We start from the raw sequence: 13,914 nt of genomic DNA, 5'->3' as shown, positions 1-13,914 counted from the left end.
CGAAAATACATGACAATTTTCTCAATCTTTAAACCCGGTAAAAAGAACATATATGAAATTACCTGATCGCGAAAAAGTATTTACCGTTTCCAAATATGAACATTTCCACATATAAAATAAATAAAATATCCAAAAACTTTTACCTCTAAATCATCGATTATATTATAAACATCACCAACGAATTCATACCGCAACCATTACAAATACTTAGTGTCAGATATTTAAATTATTTCCATGCACGTTTACTTCAACTAAAACGTATACCAAATTCCTACAAACATAAAATTCACAAAATAACTATCATTTCATTAAAATATAATTAAATTCAAAAACACTACTTAAAATATAAATGAGCACGTACATTAAATTAATAAAAATTACCTTACAATCCTAATTACTTTAAACTAAATCATTGCTAATAACAATTTTCCCAATAATACCAAATTCCTTTCCACCTTACATTTAGAACAATGCATAAAAATAATATCCTCAAATAATTAAAAATACTAACTTACCTAATCTTCTTCAGAATCTTGATTACGTGGCGGATACACTTTTCTAATTCATTCAATAAAATTATTGAAAGATTTTTTCTGCGAATTTTTCCTCCATACTTCCTCCGCTAAATAAAAAGCAAACTTCTCTTTATCACAATGCCTAAATACCCATTTCGAATTCACTTTAGTTAGGGCCATGGGATCCAAAAATTAAACAACACTGTTTCACACAACACAGAATAAAACTAAATACAAAATTTCCACATTTTTTCCCGATTTCCCCCCTTTTCCGATTAAAGAACCGTAATTCGTCCATTAATATCACGACATATCCCATCATCTCTCATTTCCCTCACGCAAAATAATGCGTAATCGGAACTGAGTACTGCTCACATTATTACCAAAGTCCCAGGTAGTAACCTTTATCGCCTCCAAAATGTCGCCAAACTACCAGTTACCATATTGTAAAGATCAACCACATTTACTATGAGTATAAAATACTAAAGTAAGATTATCATTACTTTCATATAGCATAGAAATAGAATAAAAATACCACTATAAAAACATTGCGCCAACGTTTAATTGGATTAAAATATTATGTAAATTGAATATCGAATTAAAAACCATCATACCAACGTTTAAAAGAATTAAAATATTACTTAAATTAAATACTTTAAAATAAGTAAATAAGAACGCTTCGTACACTAAGCTAAAATGACAGCAATTAGTTTATTGTTGGTAAAAAAGGAGGAATGTCTAATAATTTTCTTACCGTTACAGCGGTTATATCTTCCAACGTGACCACAATATCATATACGGCCGTCTCAGAATCTGCTCTTCTTACGGTCTTCATCTGTGGTCTACATTTTCGCACTTCATTGAAGAAACAATTAGCGACGTTTCCTTCAAAAATTTAAAATAAATTTCCTCTGACCCTTGTAAGAATTTATAAATAAATCTTTGATTAGGAAAGCCAGGCTGGCGAAAATAAGGTCTCAAAGGACAATTTTTTGATTCCGAAACCAAAAATTCTTGGTACTTATCAAAAACAACATTCATCTTTGAAGGAATTCGAAGATATCAATTAAATTTTAAAATGGCGCGGTAATGCACAAATTTTCAGCAACCTATCAGGGAAGCTGATTACAGCTCTTTAATGCACAAATATTCTAAAACCAATCAGAGAGCTGATTATATCACGCCTAGAATTAAAATTATTTAAATAATCATACATAATAAAATCATTTTAAAAAAGAAATGCAAAATTAAATTGTATTTTAATATTAACAGCCATAAATAATGTTTAAAACATTAGATTAAATTTATAGATGTTAAAACCAATTACTTTTAAAGTAAGGTGACGTCACTGATTACATCATCCACAGCATAAAATTTCATAAAATATGATAAAGAATAAAATTTTTATTTCAAATAAAAATGCAAAATTAAATTGATTTTTAATATTTAGAAGCCATAAATAATATTTAAAACACGGAATTTATGCATAATAACACGCATTATTTTTTAAATAAAATGTCAACAAAGTATCGGTTACCATAAATAACTTATCCAGCAATGGGTTTACCATAAGTCGTATTACTCGCCAAAAGAAAAACTGCCAAAATCTGTGCAACCATCTACCAAAGTAGCACCGAAATATCTTTTCTCGTGCATTTGGAATTTAATTTCATATTTTACCGTTCTATGTGTGTCAAGTAAATTTATTGTGTTATTTCATAGTGTTATTAAAAACATAGTGTGAATTTATGCAATTTGGTGTATGTTTGTTTTCAGTTGGCACAGCCTATTCGTTTGTTGCTAGCATACACAGAATCAGAATTTGAAGATAAGAAGTATGCTTATGGCCCGGCTCCTGACTATGATCGTAGTGCTTGGCTTAAAGAAAAGCACACACTTGGCTTGGATTTTCCAAATGTATGTATATGGTCCATTTTTTTAAAGCTTTTGATATTATTTAAGAGTTTTATTCTGTTTAAAATTTGTTGTTGAATACATAGTTGAATAGTTTGGATTTTTTTCTTTTGATACAGTAATTTTATTCCTTTTAAATTATTACGAATGCATATGTTTAAAGTGTTGTCTTGATTAAAATAAGTTGAAAGTAACCAAAAAGGAAAGTCATTTTTTAGAATAATGATTCATTTAACATGCTAAGTTCAATAAAAACTATTAACAGCACAAAATTCAATCATGTTTTCTTGTGTATTTTGCTACAATTAAGATTAAAACTTACTAGCCAGTCTCAGTCGTGCTTTTTTGGGGGTCCTGTATACAGTATATTTTGGCCAAACGATTGTTCTTGTCATAATTAATACAGTACAAAGTCTTTAATCCGGACTCGTTGGGACTTCGGCGTTTCCATATTAGGGTTTTTCCCAAATTATAGAATCGAAACATGGAAAAAATTGATGTGTTATTTCAGAAAAAGTCCGATTTTGTGTCAACATACCTATGTTGGAATAATACTATATACAGTCAAAAGTCGTTAATCCTGACTCGTCGGGACTTCGACGATTCCGGATTATAGATCCTCAGTGTAAATCTGGTAAGATGGCATGCAGAAATTATAAAATTAAAAATATGAAACTGTAATTTATGAAATAAAGAACAATTAAGATCTAAAGGGTATCAAAATTTACAAAAAAAGCTTAATATTTATTTGTTTACTTTATTAAACATCTCTTTCAATGTAAGTTGCTTAAGTTGCTTCGTTTTATGTGCTAATGCTTTCTCTTTAATTATACAAACAGGCATCATAATTTCTCGTTCAGTTACCAAGTTCCGCTGTTCAAGTGCTGTAATTGCTGTGTCGAGAATACCGACTAATTTGTCAATCAAAATTTTTTCGTTTTCACTAACCTCTCTGTCACTTTCTTCATGCCTTTATCCATTTTTTGCAGCAATTCCACTTTTTGTTTGATGGACATCGAAACATGCTTTCGCTTTGTAGATTCTTTGGCAGCTCCGGAATCGGAAACTTTGACATAATCGAAAGTTCAAGCTTACTTTTTATAAAATTGCTCTGTCTGCAAAAAGTAATAAGCCGGATCTAATTGGAAGATTAAGGAACAATGCCATCTGCATCATTAACTGAAATGGATAATTAGATCATTTTAGCCTGCGCAGAAAGTTTGTAGGTTTGAGGTCCGGATGATAGACCATTCCGAATTATGGACGTCCGGATTAAAGACTTTGTACTGTATATTTTTTAAACTGCAAATCAACCTGAAACAAATGCTATGATAGGTAAGTCAGTATTTTCATTTGGCTGTACTGTTATATTCGCCCTAAGATCACCAAATGTGGCGATATATATTCTGCACTGGTTTTTGGCGCAATTGCAATGATTTTGCGAACGATGTTGTTGTATGGCAACCCTTTTGACGTTGAAACCCAACTCTTGCTGCAGTGGTTTAATTGCTCATCGGTTCGTGTCGTGCATAGGCGTAATGGCCTATGTTGCAATGATAGACGTGGTGGGAAGATTTCAGTGGCGTATTTTAGATTGTGGGGAAAGTAAATTTAGTATTAACCCTTTACGGCACAGTGTGTCCCGTCTGGACACACCTAAAAATTTAACATGGCTAAAATATATGGACACAAACCAGTCTATATATTTTAGCCATGTTTAGTTTTTCAAGATCCTCATTTTTTAAAAAAAATCTTCCAGATTGCTTTTGGGTTTAAAAGGAATTATTTGAAAAGAAATTTCTATGTTATTTTTTTGGGGCTGTATGCTAATCTCCTTATTCTATATTAGTTTTAAATTTTTACCTTGAAATCTTGCTTAAAATCAAACAGTGTGCCCAGACCGGGATCACCGATAATCTAGGACAACTGAGAGTCTGTATTCTTTGTTTCTCCGCATTTCATCTGTCACTTCATTGACAACAATGCTCGTTTCTGCACTCTTTCCGTAGCTCTATTCAATCAGTGTGCCCACAGAATTAAAACGATAAGTGCTATCTTCACAAAATTTTACTTGTGTACTCTTCTAGGCCTAATTAGACTGCCTATCTTTTTTTTAATCAAAACTTCGACTTTAAAAGGTAGTGTGACAGAAAGGCTTAAAAGGTACGATGTTGGAGTTGTTAACATGTCTTTTGTTTACGGCTGTGTTTATGAAACGAAGTGTATTTTTGGAATTTCTGTGGGACTTTTATAACGGAGTCCGAAATGCGAAGCTGCAATGAGAACTCGGATGAAGAAAGGCATTTCTTATAGTTCTTGTGTGGATTTACAGTTAAATGCTTGCTGGTAAAGTATGCGGTTGTCAGCGGAGTTTAAGACTTGGATCTTGGTTTTCGTGCAGTAAGTTAACTTTGGAGGAAGTTTTTGTCGTTACTTTCAAAATTTTGAATCTCTGAAAGACATTTGATATAGCAAAATCGTGGCACTTTTGTTAACGGTTATTGTGTGACTGACGAAATTTTATTAACGAATGTATTATGGTAAGTGCATTTTATTGTACTAATTTTATTTTGTAGAATGATATGCTCATTGTTTTTATACTATAAATTTCTGTTGTTTTTTGAATTATTTGTAATTTTAGTTAGTTTATTTTGTTGATTTAGGTGCAATGCCTAGATTGTGTAATTCGTTGATTTTTTTTTTTAAACAGGATGCTGTGGTCATGGTATTCTTTGAAATTTATTGTTATGTTAATTTATTAAAGCAAGGTGTGCATAGTTCGTAGATTCGTTTGTTGCCTAGATTGTGCAATTCGTAGATTTTTTTTAAAGTTAAAACATATCGCTGCGTACATGGATTCTTGTCAAATATGTTTGGTTAGAAACTTTATGTTTTTGCTATCTAAATTTTTTGCTTTTGTTTCGGATTTTTAGCTGAAATTGTGTGTTCAAAATGTGTTTTTTGTACATGCAGAAACTGCGTTTTTGGAGACATTTTAAGCTTAGTTATTTAGTTCGAAATGTAAACAAAAAATTTACATAGTAATACGGCACCATGGAGTTTCTCGCTGCATTTGGCAACCTGAGGGCGCATATAAAAGTAGTTCCTTTCAATTTTATAATTATCTATGTTGTAATTTCTAGGACTTTCAAACTGTTTAACAATTCTGAGACTTGTTGTAGAAATACTGCATTTAGAACTGATAACTGCTATCCTGATAGCTGAAATAACAAATACATTAAACAACACGCTGCATTGATGATGTATCAAGTCCTGTTGAATAAATGGCACTATGAATATTGTTATGTGTGTTTGAGTTCGTAATAAATTGAATGCCCACAGAACTGTTGATAGCTTTATAAAATTTATTTTAGCAAATGAAACACTTCTCCTCGAACTTTCCACAGAAACACTCATCCAGCTCTTCCCCAGCGTAGTTAGTAAATACCACTTCAGGTTACAAACAATGCAGAGTGCCTCTAAAAAGCTAAGCTTGCAGATAACTTACTACTTTGTAGTCGACTGTGAACTAAAAAAAAGTCCAGTAATTTTCCTCCAGTTTCTGAAGAATTTGCAGTACCTTCCTTTTCTGGATACGATTGCAGTTGCTTACATTGATCAGTCAGTTATACAGGAACAAGATCCAAATAGTTGCTAAGTTTGGCGACTTTTGGCAGTTTCTCACCAAATTTAGCAGCTAAGCCGAAACCATCACCAGCTTGGTGATATCTCGCCAATTTACTAAGATAGCCATTTACTTCAATGTTAAAAGACTTGCCCCGTAATCGTATTTTTCTGGCCGAGTTTTGTTCTCTTCAAACTTTTAATGTTGCAGTATATTTGTAGCTTGCACTGGAAATTAACTAAATGTGTCTAAGTGTTCGAGACACTATTAAATGCAGTAATGAAATGATTTAAGATTCACTTTATCTGTTGGCCCTCTAATTAATTGTATTGAAAAATTAATTCTATTTTAAAGTTTAATTTAAAAAATTATAAATATTTTAAAAATCAAATCATTGCTATGTCTTCTTTCATTTTTCACTTTATTCCTACTAAATTGGTTTAACATTTATAAAAAATTCATGAACTAATCATAAAAATTGGTTTGTTTTTCTGTCTGAAAAATTAATATTCGATATACTAATTGTACAAAACTTTAAAATTTGCTTTATAGAAATACACTTTCTTGAATACAGCACAAAAAGAACAAGAATTTTCCATTCATGTTTGTGCTAAATTGGTACATTAATTTACACAATTAATGTGGTCAAATTGCATGAAATTTTTTATTCAAAAGCTGTTTCACTATAATGGTAAAAATTTCTAATGTTGACTCTTGACTTCTGGCTTCAGCTTTCTCAAATGTGTGGCTTCTACTGATTATTCTCCCCAGGTCCTGCTACACTGCCTTATCCTGCCGGAGGTGGGCAGTGTGGATGAAGTATGTCGGAAGTGTAGCTCCTTTAAGGACACTCTGCGTGAAATTCATTTCGGTACAACTCTGATATACGCCCTAATTTCACCAAATGTGGCGATATGTGTTCTGTGCTGGTTTTTGGAGCGATTGCGTGTTGTATGGCAACCCTGTTGACGTTAAAAAATCTTTTACTGGAGTTTGTTGGTTCGCGTCATGCTTTATGTCTGAGAAGTTGGGGGAAAGATAAAATGGTGGAAGTTGTTGAATTGAAGTTCGGCAAAAGGAAATATCGTTGTGGCCATATCCATTGCACAATTTACTGTTTGTTGCCTAAATTGTGCAATTCGTAGATTTTTTTTTTTTTTTTTAAGTTTAAACAGGATGCTGTGTACATGTTATTCTTTGAAATTTATTGTTGTTAATTTATTAAAGCGAGGCATGTGTAGTTCGTAGATTTGTTCGTTGCCTAGATTGTGCCATTCGTAGATGTTTTTTTTTAAGTTGAAACATATCGCTGTGTACATGGACTCATGTCAAATCATTTTGGTTAGAAACTTTATGGTTTTGCTATCTAAATTTTTGTTTTTGTTTCGGATTTTTAGCTTAAATTGTGTGTTCAAAACGGGGTTTTTGGAGACATTTTAGGCTTAAAGTTCGAAATGTAGACAAAAAATTTAGATAATTTCTCGCCCGTGGAATTTCTCGCCAAATATGTTTGGCGACTTGAGGGCGCATATCAGAGTAGTTCCTTCATTTCAATACCTCCAGCGAAAACTAAAAGCGTGTTTCGCATCGAAAACACAAATCTTATGTCTGAAAAGGCAAAATTAACAAATCTTCAATAGCTAATTACAGTTACAAATTTAATCATAATTTGAATTATTTTTGTAAAAAAAGTTACCCAGAAAGCTTTTTCCATTGGTGAATTGGATTTTCTTGAAACTTTTCATATTCACAGACATTTATCTTGTTTAGTCAATGAAGTTAACTCGTCTTTCCAGACACTTTTATAATTCATCTGTAGGATCTTGACTAAAATCTATGTGAAACACAAGGTTTTTGATTTGCCTAATTTTATGTAATCTTTAATTCTTCGAAATTTCAACACGGCACCAATTTATATATATATATGTACACTGTGTTATTAATGTTCCAGCTGATACTGAAGTTTAGTTTTTCTTAGCACTTTTTATTGTTAAATTTATTGGATTGTGAATTTCTGCAAACGTTTTAGGTAAATTTCTAGTCAGGAGGGGTGTTAATTCCACAATAATTTGGAATTCTTACGGTAAATATTGGGAAAAAAAAAAAAGCCTGTTATTTATAGATCATGAGTTTTTAATTCTTAGTATAACTGATTTGTTTATAATGTTCACAAGATGGATAGGAATAGATTTTCAATAATAGCATTTATGGAAAGTTTCCTGGCATTAAGATTAGAAACTAGGGCTAAAATATCCTGTTTTCCAATAATTCAAATTTCAGTTATAGAACTTTATATTAGTAGTTATAATATACCTATATATTAGACACACTGGCCAATGAATTAGAAACCTTTGAGATTTTCATGTGAATGTGTACTAGGGATGAAGTATGCAATTTTTTTTAATGATGTGTATTACATGTGGTTAGAATGCTAGTGTAAGTAAGGTATAAGAGTGCTTTTCATGATAAATGAAGTAAAATGGGAAAAACGACAGATGTTTCACTCTTTGAAAAAAGGCCTTTTTGTTGGTGCCCATTTAGTAGGGACCTTGATTTCGAAGACAGCAAATCTCTCTGGGTTCTCAAGAGCAGCCATATCAAAGGTTTTCAAAAGTTGGAATCAGAATCCACAGTCCTTCTGTAGAAGACGTAACTGCAGTTTGAGCAGAATTTTCTAAGAGAGTGATCGGTGACGTCTCTGATGAATTGTACGGCAGAACAGTGATTCTACTGTGCATTAACCCTTTGAGGTTTAGTGCATAATTTTTTGGGGGGAAAAATAACTTAATACATAGATAACTAGCCCCTAATATAATGTTATTTCATACCCCAAAAAAAAAAACAGGTAAACCTTTAAGGTACATGACATGACGGGATACTGCTTATCCCACAGCGCACCTAGAGCAGTAAAATGGCATCTTTGCCACAGTGTAAATTCTCTTAGCATGCTTATCTAAAGTGCTAGTTTTAGCAACCAAATGAAAAAGAAAGATATAAAAAAGTTTTTGAATAATTATCTAGAAAATATTGATCGTATTCGCAAAAAAAATTTTTTCAAAAAAATTACATAATTAAAAAAAATCAATCTCTGTATGACTTTTTAGATATTTTTTAATGCTTTCATAATATATTTGAAACAGAAAAGATTTTCCCTTCAGTACTTTATTCGCTATAGGTTTGAAAAGGAAGATATTTAGAAGGCCATCATGATTTACATTTCATTTTTCTTTCCTCTGCTTAGGATATTTTTCTATGGTGAATCACACTTACATAGCCATTCGGTATTCAATGACATTTCATGTTATGGAGATATTTTCATTTCTTTCGTAAAAAATGCTAGATATTTTTCAAGTTTTAACATTATTACAATTTATTAAAAAATATAAACTTGCATTATCAACATATAAGGTACTTAAATTAAAAAATATTTGAACAGTGCTGCCATCTAGTAGCAGCAATTCCTACATGCGCGGTGGGACGTAGTTGGTCTGACCTTTTAATTTTAACCATTCTTAATTAATATATGTGAATTCAAATAATAATGTTTTTAGAAAAAGAAACTTTCATGTGAATTTATTCATTCTAACACCAAAAGTTGTTATTCAGATGATTTAAATTGCATTAGAAATTTAAAAAAAACTGCTTCAAAATTAGACCTGCAGAGAATTTTTATTTTACATTATTTCCATGGATGAATGCTAGTGCTGCCATCTGTTATACATTTATAGAACTAAAAGACGTAATTGTATGGCTTTGAAATAGAATTTTGCGGCTTTCATCTGGGAAATAGAAACTGATAAAAAAAAAAGGTGGAACGCCTGGCCCACCGCCTGTCAAAGGGCTAACTTGCATAGATCATCAACCAAGGCTCTTCCCAAGATTTCAGCTCGAACCATACATTGAGGATAATGCATAGTCGTGTAACTGTGAGAAAACCACTCAGTTCTGCCCAACATGCAAGAATTCATTTGCAGTAGTATCGAAAGAAGACACTGGACATCTGAGGGTTGGAAATGAGTATTGTTTTATAAATCACGTTATACCTTATTTTGCACTAATGTAAGAGATCAAATTTGGCGAGAACCCCATGAATCCATCTTGCCTTACTCGGACTGTGCAAGGGTGTGGTGGGAGTATCATAATACAGGGCATGTTCTGCTGGCATGGAAGTGATGCCCTGGCATTCCTCGAGGGTAAACAAACAGCCATGAGATACCTAGATATACTGGCAGATCAAGTGCACCCTGCAGTGTTGCACTTTTATTCTGATGGTGACGGATACTTCATGGACGAAAATGTAAGTATACATTGTACCAGAAGTGTTAAAAATTGGTTCGCTGAACATCACTCGGACTTGTAACACCTTCCCTGGCCACTGCGTTGCCCAGATCTTAACCCCATAGAAAATGTGTAGGATAAGGTGGGAAAATGCATCCGACAGCACTCTCCTCTTCCATCTAATTTACAAGATCTAAAATGCCGCATAGCCAATGCATGGTATTCTTTGGACATAAATACATTGCAGAAGCATGTAGACTCAATGCCCAAATGAATCAGAGTAGTTGTCAGTTCAAAAGGTGGTCCAATAAAATATTCTTGGGTTTCTAATGCATTGGCCAGTGTGTGTAGTAAGGGCCATATTTTGTTAATTGAATGCTTTGTCTCTTATCTAACTTGCAGTTAAATGTCTGCATTTCACTTTTGAGAGTAAGATGATTGATGAAATTTTTATAATTTAGAATAATTTTTTTATTCTATAGCAATTCATGGTTCTGTGAAATTTATATTTTGGATATATGTACCTATCTATTATAAATCACACTTACTGACTATACAATATCTATAAAGTACATTTACTCCCATAAGCACTGTAACAAAAAAGGGGACCTTAAGAAGGAGAGCATTAATACTATGTATTTGTTTTATCATTGTTTATAATGTGGTAATATACTGCAAAAAATAATTAGATGTGAAAATGATTTTCAATAGGAACTCTTTAACCATCAGTGTATCAAACTTAAATTAATGTTTTGCTCCCTGTCATCTGAAGGGGAAAAAAAATAAAGTGGTTAAAGTGGACTGAAGGGTATCCCTTGTATTATCACAAAGTTGTTTCATTTATCGCCAAGTCTAGGGAAGATATTCCATTTCTTTATCTCAAACACTTTCAAAAAGTAAAACTTCATCAAGACAAAGCTACGAGTCATAATTCAAAAAGTACTGTATTCCTTGAAAAACTGAAGACTGATACAAATATTGCACATATACATTTCCAACATATTCCTGCAAAATCCCCTGCCATTTCGCCTATGTACTATTGTGCCTTGGGTCTCTTGAAAAGAGGTAAGTGTAACCCCCATGATAGTTGATGGACTCTGGAAAGCAGTGAAGAGAAATAGAAATAATACCCATAGAAATTTTACAAAAAGCCCATTGTAAAAATCATGATGCAGACTTAAAAGACTAGAAAAAAAGGCTGTCAGATCAAACATTAAAAAAAAAAAGATATTGTTTTACATTTCAAACAGTAATTATATGGCTCTGAAGTCATTCTAAAAATGTTTACTCTTATGTGTTTTATGTCACAATTGAATTGCAGGTAGTTCATTAACCTAAACAATGTATTATAAAAGTGAATCAAAGTCAGTTTGGAGTTCTTTTGAAATGGTATCATGTCATCACACAACATCAAAACCTTACAGTTTTCTTGCAAAAATTTTCTAGGTTTCAAGATTGGCAGTTGTGGGTTGGTATCAAAGTTAAATTTGTGGACTTAACTTACAGAAATTTAATTTTATTACAAAATGAAAAATTCTTTTCTGACATTCCCAATTTGGTGGGTGCGATGGAATTTTAGAAAATATATAATGTGTTCAGTTATCTTTATTACTTTTTAATTCTCAATTTTTCTTTTTATAACTTTCCAGCTACCCTATTACATTGATGGTGATGTAAAGCTTACCCAGAGCATTACAATTATGCGCTATTTAGCTCGTAAGCACAAGCTAGGTATGTTTAGATTTTTTATCGATTATAAATTTTGTAGATGTTTTATAAAATATGTTTTGACTATTAATTTTTTTTTAAATAAGTTTGCTTGAAATTCTTAAGATTTCACAAGTAGATCTATTGTATGTCACACTATAAAGGATTGTCCTTAATATACACTGATGAGCCAAAACAATCTGACCATCTCCACATTTTTCAGTGAACTTGTCTGGATGACATGTGGGGCATGTGATGTAGTGGAAATGATATTTAACTGCTTCTGGAGAAGGTAGAGAATCATTCTTGTACTTTTGCAAGTGACTACTGATTTAAGCAAATTTAATGGGGGTTAGGTTGTAATGGCCTAAAGACTTGGAACAAGTATATCTGAAACTGTGCTACTGTTAGCATTTTAACAATCTGCCATTGCTAGTATTTATGCAAAGTGTGTAAATGACTATGAAACCCGCAATAGACACCAAGGTATCACAAGTCCATAGGTCATCAAATCAAAAGGCCATTGGAGACTGTCCTGCTTGGTACAGAAAAATTGGCTCCAGACATTGGCACATCTGACAGCCTAATACAGTGCAGGTCCAAGTGCAAGTGTTTCAGAACAGACAGTTCAGCGAACACTGTTAAATATGGGATGTACATTACACAGCTTGTTCGTGTCCTTCTGTTGACCAAGGATAATCGTCAACTACGCCTGCAGTGGGATTGGAAAAATTGAGACTAAACCATGGGTAAGTGGAAGAAAGTTGCCTGGTTTGATGAATCATGATGCATCACATCAATTGTCATGTCAGGGTGTGCATCTTCCAGACAGACAGTTGTTCCCTGCCTGTACACAGGATGGTGGTATTATGTTTTGCAGGATGTTCTCATGGGTGGCTGTGACATCCTTATTTGTGGTGGAACAGAACACGAAATCTGCAGACTATCTGAACATAATTGCAGATCAATTGCACCCTTACATGGCATCTATCTTCCCGACTGGAAATGGAATCTAACAGGTCAAGCCTCATTTCACGAGGCTCGAATTGTGTTGGAGTGATTCAAGGAGCATAAAGATGAATTTCAACTAATGTCCTAGCCATGTAACTTGCTAGATCTTAACTCTATAAAGACATTTGGGATGTGATGCAGTGGCAGTTCAGAACTCAAACAACACGAGGTTGAAATATATTGACTTTTCATGACTGCTGTTCATACATTTGGTACCTGTCTCCAGTCATCTAACAAAAATGAGTAGCATCCATGCCAAAATGAATTGCAGCTGTTTTGCATGCCAGGTGTTGTGCAACACATAAAATTACTTTCAGATCTTTGGCTAAAGTTATGATTAAATCAGCTGATTGAATTTAAGATTAGAATGATTTGGGTTTGGCAGAAGGTATTAAAATATGTTTTTTAGTGACAGTGCTATGGTTCATTTGGAGCAAAATGCATTTTTGTATGAAAATTTTTTTCACATGACAGATTTTAATACATGTGTTTTGTTACAAAATGTATGCCTCCACAAGCATGCATTTAGTGTCATAAGCATTATTTTTTTCCGGGCACTGATGTTGGTGAGTTTCCTGCTTGAGTTTTTTGCAATTAATTAAAAGTTAATACCAAATCCAATAAACCTATAAGTAGTAATTACTGACAGCTGTAAGGAAGAAACTTTTAACTCGCATTCATTGCATGTAATTATAAGATGAAGACTGAACAGGTAAATGTGTTTGTAACATCTCATCGATGTGAGAATGATGCAACACCTAAATACCAGATCCTAAGGATATATTTCTGCTGAAAAATAATATATTTTGATTTCAGAGAAGAGTGTAGAAAAGGCATAGGTGAATGACAGTAAGGAAAATTTAT

The 13,914-nt window shown here is 32.8% G+C and overlaps 1 protein-coding gene across 1 annotated transcript in view; it reads left to right on the top strand.

Annotated features, from left to right (window-relative positions):
- LOC118188738 (glutathione S-transferase Mu 1-like) overlaps positions 1 to 13,914 on the top strand; it is a 39,143-nt gene that overhangs the window by 2,924 nt on the left and 22,305 nt on the right. Inside the window, exons 2-3 of the mRNA XM_035359232.2 lie at positions 2,292 to 2,432; positions 11,982 to 12,063. Of these exons, the coding sequence (XP_035215123.1) occupies positions 2,292 to 2,432; positions 11,982 to 12,063 (223 nt within the window). The remainder of the gene's footprint in view (positions 1 to 2,291; positions 2,433 to 11,981; positions 12,064 to 13,914) is intronic.

Source organism: Stegodyphus dumicola, chromosome X1 (genome assembly GCF_044657685.1).
Source record: "Stegodyphus dumicola isolate Sdum_Otavi_A_Nest chromosome X1, ASM4465768v1".
In the NCBI taxonomy this organism is placed as follows: domain Eukaryota; kingdom Metazoa; phylum Arthropoda; class Arachnida; order Araneae; family Eresidae; genus Stegodyphus; species Stegodyphus dumicola.
This window is presented reverse-complemented; position numbering and strand designations above follow the sequence as displayed.